Here is a 7997-nt window from a genome sequence, read left to right as displayed (position 1 = left end):
TCAGCGGGTCGGTTCGGCGGCGCGCGTGCAGCTGCGCACACTTAACCGAACATTCTGGTTCTGCGGCTCTGCCGAGACCAGGAGCGCGCGGGGCGGAGCAACCCTGGATGGCTCGTTCTCGAGTACCAGGAGACAACTCGCCTGAGGTCAGGGACCCACCCACATCTGGGCAGATTTTCTCCACTGTCACTACCCACGCTCCTTGGTGGCCGTCTCACACACAGGCCCTGCAGGGTTCCGTACACTAGACCTAAAACGTGCGCTGACCGAGCCACTGTGACGCGCGCTCTGCGTTCGGACGCACGCCAGACCCTTATTACAGGAAGGAGAAGAAAGAGGACAGAGAAGAAAATGATAGCTCCCAACACCAGGCAGAAAGAATTTGTTAAACAAACAAACAAACCTATTTCCCCTCAAGACTCAAGACCTATTTCCCCTCTTCATTCCCCCCTTCGGGCAGTGATACTAACCTAGCTTCTTCCCTCCCTGCAACCTCATTGCTTCTGGGACCTACACCGTGTGCTCAGTTCATGGCTGGCAATTTGCTCTGCTGGGTCTCATTTTACCTCCTGCTTTTCCTCTCTGAACATATGTGCACATAATATTTATTATTTATTTACTTTTGTTTGGTGATCCAACTGCAGTTTACTTTAATTAGAAAGTTAGCCTTGGGCCAAGCATAACATACATTTGTTTTGTTTGACTACTTTTGAAAACAAAAACCCACCTAAAATCCCCCATAGCTAATTAGCTTGACAAGATTTGTTTAATAACAAAGACAGTGGAATGTTCCAAATGCATCCACCCAGCTTGGCAAGAAGGAGGTGGAGGGAATGGCCCAGGTGTTGAGAAAGATGGATAACCTGAGGCTCAGAATGTTTCTGTGCCCTTCCCAGGACACGGCTGTTCACCCTGAACCCATGAGAGCTGGCTGCTCAGCCCCTTCCTACGACCCTTCCTTCTGATAGGCTCTGCTTCTCCTGAGCCGTGGACATCCACAGCCACAGTCAGAGGGGTACGGCTTAGCCTGCAGAGGCAGAGGCTTGGTGCCTGCACCTCGCCTCCTGGCTCCTGCTTTGTGGCTTCATCTCTGTCTCCTGCAGAGACAGAAAATATGCACCACGGTAGGCAAAGGTAACTCTGCTCCAGCCTCAGAAGTGGCCCCAGTCCCTGAATTATTTACAGGGACATGTGATTAGATAATGCCTGCCATCACATCCCTACCATCCCTGCTGCTGGCTCATCAATCACAGGTGGTTACAGGTAATTAGGGAAGTCTTCACCAGGGAGGTCTATTTACTGTCACAGATGATTCATAAATTAATACTTCATCCTCAAATCTAAATCAGTAAAATAAAAAACTAAATTTGACTACATCCAATTAAGATAATAATCTTACCTTGGAGTTATCTCATGCCTTATCTTGGCTAAGCCTCCAAGTCTTTCTGTGTTATTTCTTCTTTTATCCCTAAAAAATTCCAGCTAGAGAAAAAAGGTCAGGAATTATTCTGCCCATTTTGCAGATGGATAACCTGAGGCTCAGAATATTCCTGTGCCCTTCCCAGGACAGGGGTGTCCACCCTGAAACCATGAGAGCTGGCTGCTCAGCTCCCTCCTACGACCCTTCCTTCTGAAAGGCTCTGCTTCTCCTGAGCTGCGGACATCCACAGCCAAAGCTCTGCTTGATGCTCATGGGTTGCGATGTGATTTCATCTGAAGTCCGCTCACCCACATTCTTTGCCATCCAAGAGAAGGACATCTCCACTCCTCCAGCTGGTTAAGCCAAAGCCTTGAACTGTGGATGCAATCTTTCAGAAAATCCTCATGGTTCTACCTTTAGAATATCTTCACCATCCAGCCACCTCCCCGCCCCACATGGCAATTCTCATACAGGACCATCACCTCTTGTCTGGATCCTGCATGAGGTCCACCAGCTTCTGCTTCCACCGAGACCCCTGCAGTCAGCTCCCCACGCAGCAGCCTGGGGGGTCCCTTGCCCCCACATGTCAGACCATGTCCCCCTCTGCTCAAACGCTCCAGGGTCTCCACCTATGCTGTGCTGTCCAAAATGGTAGTCACAGGCACGTGTGCTGCTGAGAAATTAAAATGTGGCAGTGCGACTGAGGAACTCAATTTGCATATTATGTAATGTAACTGATTTAAATTTACATAGTGACACGAGCTCCGTGTCTCGTGGACGGCCTCTTCCTCTGCTCCTGGCCACCCACCCATCTAGCCACCAGACACATCACCGCGCCTCTCTGGGCCTCAATGTCCCCACGTGACAAACGGGGGAGCAGTTCTACTTCCACATCCTCACGGGGAACGTTGGAAGAGTGACCGTCCTTACACACAAGCAGGGAAGCTTGTGTGGGTGACAGGACGGATAGTCTGCAAAGTGGCGGCTCAGTCCAGCCCTCTTCCCACCCCCTCCCTGCTGCGAATCCCAACATCCCCCGTACGCCCCTGGGTTCTGTGTCCCACCCCCTTCCATGCTGAGTGCCCCGCTTAGCCCGTGAGCTCCCCACGTGGTGAGCGCGAGGGTGAGGGCCCTGGAGCGGCTGGCCTGCGTGCAAACCCCAGCTCTGTCCATGCGCTGGGTGCCCCCAGGAGGGACACTTAACCTCTCTGGGCCGCAGTTTCCTGAGGACTCTCAGGGTTTCTGTCCTCCTGGCGGGTCCCCTCCCCCGTGTCCCCCACCGCATCACAGCGGCCCCTCCCCCGTGTCCCCCACCGCATCACGGTGACACCTCCTCGTGTCCCCCGCCGCATCACGGGGACGCCTCCTCGTGGCCTCAGGACACATGTCAGTGCCGCCAGCGTCACCAAGCGTGTACCGGGCAGCGCGGCAGCAGCAGCAGGCAGGGCAGCCAGCTGCGCGTGAAAGGACAGCTCTCGCTTCTCCGGAACCGCCCGGGAGTTTATTCCGGGCAGACGGAGGAGCAGGCAGAGGCCGCAGCGGAAGGTTCTGTGGCACATCCGGGGATGCGGCTCCCCCTGGGGCGGTCCTGCCCCGACCTGCGGGCCGACAGGAGCTCACGGCCGCCCTCGCGCTCACACAGTCCTGCCTCTTCCTGCTTCTGTTCTCTGCTCCCCGCTCCGCCTTCCCTGGGACCCATCTCTCTGCTCTGAGACGCCGCAGCTGTAAATGCCAGACGCAGGAACGGGCCTGGGGACCAGTCTAGCCCGTGTCAGCGCATTTTCCACTGAGACCTTCCTGACTCGTGTTACCTGGGCCACGGGGACGATTTGAAAACACGTTCTGTTCAGTTTTGAGGCCGGCTGTTCTAATTCCAGATCCCCATGTAAGTAAGTTCACAGGGCTTTTTGTGTTTTGCTGGAAGCATCGGAGCAATTTCCTCTCTGCGTGTTTCCCTCACCCGCCGGGCAGGTTTACACACCGAATACAAACCGTGAGCTAAGAATCAGGAGTCTGCAGTCCCCGTTCCTCTCAAACTGGAGCCGTGAGGGTTAACAGAGGAGAGAGGGCCTGGGAAACCACGGGCGATCACATTTAGAGTTGAATTCCCTTCTGGCACCGGACCCACCCCTGCGCCCAGCACCCCCCAGGGACAGGGAAGGCGGAGAAACCCGAGTTTCCCGCACGTGTGGACCCCGCGTTCCCCGGCTCTGGACGGGTCCTCGGTGGGCGTCTCTGACCCGGACCCGGTGGCCGTGGCCGTGCCGCTGTGTCCCGCACGAGCCCCTCCCGGCGTCCCCGGCCGTGCTCAGCTGCACGTGGGGGGATCGGCAGGTCGGGGTCCTGGGGCGCATCTGGGCCTGAGGTCCCGCCGCCAGCGGAGGGTGAGGACGAGCGCGTGTCAGCACCTGCCGGGCCGTCTGTGCCTCGTGTGGTCACGACGTGTCTGTCCACAGACAGGACAGACCGACTCAAGCCCAAAGGGACCTCTATCGGCCGGTGGGCCCGGAAGGGCCGGGCGAGCCGGGGATGCAGGCGGCATTTGGACAGGGGAGGGCGCGTGCGGGGCCCGGGGCCAGGGCCTTGGGGTGTCCTCGGATGACCTGGTCACACACTGAGGGACGTCGGGAGGGTCCGAGCACAGCGCCTGAGGGTCCCCGGTGCCCGGGCATGGCCCGCCTCCCCAGCACCCACGATCGTTACCCACGTGAGTGTGCTGGACCTCGGCTTCCTTCTTTTGAGAAGCGCGGCTCCATTTAGCGGGTGAGGCGTGGGGCTTTCCTGTCCCACGGCTGCTGTCCCGACGCCCAGAGCCACTCAGCGCCGGGTAGCTGTGAGTGCTCTGGGTCCCGGAATGGGGACTGTCCACCCGGGGTACGTCGGACCTGAGGGCTGACATGAGCGCCCAGGGTGTGCCCAGTGCCAGGACACATGTGAGCGGGCGCAACGCTGCCTAGTCCTCACGTAGACTGCGGAGGAAGAAGCCTCCCGCCCCCATTTTTTTTTTGGTTGCACCTCGCATGTGGGATCTTAGTTCCCTGAGCAGGGATCGAACCTGTGCCCCCTGCAGTGAGAGCACAGAGTCTTAACTGCGGGACCGCAGGGAAGTCCCTCCCCGCCCCTTTCCTGATCGTCTCCGTGCCCCCGACCCCCCCCTCCCCAGCCTGCGGGGTCCTTGGTGGAGATGGGAGGGGGCAGGAAACTGTCTCTGAAGTGCACGTCTGACTCTTCCTGTTACGCACACGCACACACACACTCATGGTTTCTGAAATTAATAGCTGCCGTTTTCAGTTGTCTTGCTGTCTGCACACAGAGGTGGGAACGCGGGGAGACCCCCAGAGTGACACTGGAGGAATTTATGAGTCCCAAGTCATACTCAGAAGACACCCTGTCTTGTGCTGTGAGGAAGCTCTGCCCATGACTGGCCTTGGAGAGGGTGACCCAGTGACACAGCTCTGGGCCATGTCAGGGGTCACACAGAACTGTGTCGTCTCCCACATGTGCTGGGTGTCCCTGGGGCTGTGCACGGCTCCCCCCCCCGCCGCACTGGCTGTCAGGTCAGCGCACAGGAGGGAAATGGGACCCTGGGTGTGGGCGGGCCGCTCTGGGACTCGGCTTTCCCCGGGCTTAGCTCTCCCCACACGTGCATGTCCTGTGTCTGTGCCCCTGTGATGAGTCATGGGTCACCTGTCCCTCTGGGTTACATCCTTCCCGGGCTCACAGCTCCCCAGGGAGCCTGAGAGGAGCTGCTGCCCAGGCCCCATGTGGAACCTCCCACCAGAGAGATGTTTATGAGTCGCCGTGACTGGTACAGCCTCCCCAGGCTGATGGGTGGAGGGGCGGAGACCGGCCCTGAAGGCTCAGGCAGGGCCTCGTAGGGGGGCTGCCCCCCCAGGCCCTGACCAAGCCCACCACCGGGGGGCCGTGCTCTAAAGAAGAACGTCCGAAGCTCTCCATGGATGTCCCCTGAGGGCATCAGCATCTTAAAATGCCAGCCCAGGGTGGATGGGCTGAGTGCAGGTGAGGGCTCAGCACTGACAAAGTGTCTGGAGACTGAGTCTCAGCTCAGGCTCTGCAGCCATTATTCTAGAACATTCCTGCCACCCGGGTCCCGGAGTGCTGGTGGCTGCAGGATGTTCTGGGTCCCTCATGTCTGATGTCATTTACCTCCTATGCTCAGGTGGCATCATGTCCTTGTGTGACAGTGACCGTGAGCCTGGATGGCCTTGGAGCAGAGCTTCGCCTCTGGATCCATTACACACTGAGAACTAAAGACCAAGCTGTCTTCCTCTGTGACGTGGGTGGGTCTGTTGGGTGGTGGGAGTGGGCAGAAGGGGGTAAAAGTTCAGCAGGAAGCGTGTTTGTGAGAGGGTAGGGGAGAGGGAGGAAGTAAAGTGGTTCAATCCACAAGTTTAAAGAAATGAAGTCACAGAGTTATTTATGATTAAATATAACTTTTTCTCCAAATCTGTCACCACTCAATGTAGGTGACACCAGATTTAGACAGTCTGTGGGTGTCTTCATGGAAGCAAATCACATCTATTCGTTGCCAGGAAAGGTTGATCTGGAAATGGATTGAAGTTATCTGTGCTAAAAATGAACATTTCATGAAGAGTCATGTGAGCGAGTGACAGCCTGAGCACATGCCCACCTCTCGGCTAGGCGTGGGGACACCATGATGACAGCACCTACCCCCACCCCACCCCGCTGTGTCCGGGAGACGGTGGTCAGGTCTCCCAAAGGAAATCCAGAGGGAGCGGGGAAAAAACAAAGAGAACAGGGAGCCAGGGTTGAGCCACAGGCAAGGGGCAGCTGGTCCTAGAAGGCCACTCAGTGCTGGGACCTCAGAGACAAGGACTGTGTGTATTTGATATCTGTGCTTAATGACCAAATGGAAGTTTTGTGACTCCAAACAGGAAACCGAGGTATCAAGTACACATTTTTATTCTGAGAATTAGCAGACTGCTGAACATTGTAAGAATAGAACTTGGTGTATCCACCAGAAATCATGCTGTCCCTGGATTTGAAACTGAGCAGGACACTGTGGGGCCTTCCTGGGGACAGATCCCCTACCCTGTGTCCCCTCTCTCTTGTTTGTAGAAGGACTTTAGCCTCCTAGGCCTTCCCCAAGTTCCAAAGAGCAAATTTAATCCGAGAAGTGAGAAAATGCAGAAACAAAGGAAAACAGTCAAGTAAGACAAGATAATAATAGTTTAGCCATAAAACAAAGTCAAGGACCTTTTGTTCCTCCTCAAGGGCTGTAGATACTATGCTGAGCCGTATCCTTGAGCTGTTTTGCAGATACCGAGACCCCCACCAGGTGGAGAAACTAAATGCATGCCGACCACCACCACGTAGACCCCAGACCAGCTGGAACCAGAAGGTTCATGATGTTGACTCCCAAAATACCACCCTGTTACCTCACCACCAACCAATCAGAAGGATGTCCACAAGCTGATCACACACCTGCGACCCTCTCCCTCACTTTGCCTTTAAACACTCTTCCTGAAAGCCATCCGGGAGTCCTGGTCTTTTGAGCATGAGCAGACCCACTGGTCTCCTCGCCTGGCCCTGCAATAACTGCTGTACTTTCCTTCACCACAACCTGGTGTCAGTGGCTTTGCTAGCAGACCCAAGTTTGGTACAGTAATAGGTTTCTGTCTTTAATGCTTTTCTTTGTTTTTCCTCCTTTGAAAAGATCTCCTCCTTCCTCCCTCCCACTCCTCTTCCCTCCTGTCACCTTCCCATCCCCTTCCATCTCCAGTTCTCCTCCCAGGCCGTGCCCTTCTCCGGGTCCCATGGGGACACACGCGTGGTGCCTGGGCATTCTCCCCCTCTCCTCACATCAGTGCCCTCCCTCAGGTCTAAACCACACAGGAGCACTCCACACCTACTGTGAGCTGGTGTCCTGGCTGGCCTGCAGTGCCTTCCCCACTGACGGCTTCTGGCTCTGCCGGCAGGATGCCCAGCCCAGGTGTCTCCAAAGCCTCAGCCTCCCCCACTGGCTCCCTGGCAGCTCTGCCCACCTCAGAACCCACCCTGCTGGACCAGGAGGGTCACTGCACCCTCCCCAGCCAATCCTGCTTCAGGGATGGGAATATTTATGCTGATTGGCCAGGCCTGATTCCCTGCCCTCTCCTGAGCCAATCACTGTGCTTGGTGGGGGAGGGGGGCATGCAGTGATTGGCAACTTCCTGAGTCACGTGCCCCATCCAAATCACTCCATCTAGAAAGGCAAGATGTGACTCCCCAGAAAGAAAACGAGGCCACGTGACCAGAAGGCGCCCCCAGAAAATGGGTGCAGGGACGTTGAGACAACAGCAAACACCCACTGCTCACACCCCGAGAGAGCTTCTCCTCTGTGCCATTGCTTTGATCCTAGACCCCGTGCCAGGTGCTGGCCATGCTTCTGCACTACTTCTTCCTGAGCGCCTTTGCGTGGATGCTGGTGGAAGGGCTGCATCTCTACAGCATGGTGATCAAGGTCTTTGGATCAGAGGACAGCAAGCACCGCTACTACTATGGGATAGGAGGGGGTAGGTGGGAATAGGATTAGATAGGATAGGGTGGGATGGGG

At 56.4% G+C, this 7997-nt stretch overlaps 1 protein-coding gene across 1 annotated transcript in view; it reads left to right on the top strand.

Moving 5' to 3' along the window:
• The first annotated feature begins 4574 nt into the window (after positions 1-4574).
• The window catches only part of LOC309639896 (uncharacterized protein), a 28581-nt gene continuing 25158 nt past the window's right edge, over positions 4575-7997 (top strand). The window contains exon 1 of the mRNA XM_082417757.1: positions 4575-7956. Coding sequence (XP_082273883.1) covers positions 7824-7956 — 133 coding nt within the window. The 5' untranslated portion in view covers positions 4575-7823. The remainder of the gene's footprint in view (positions 7957-7997) is intronic.

Source organism: Balaenoptera physalus (genome assembly GCF_965194825.1).
Source record: "Balaenoptera physalus genome assembly, chromosome: 12".
NCBI lineage: Eukaryota > Metazoa > Chordata > Mammalia > Artiodactyla > Balaenopteridae > Balaenoptera > Balaenoptera physalus.
This window is presented reverse-complemented; position numbering and strand designations above follow the sequence as displayed.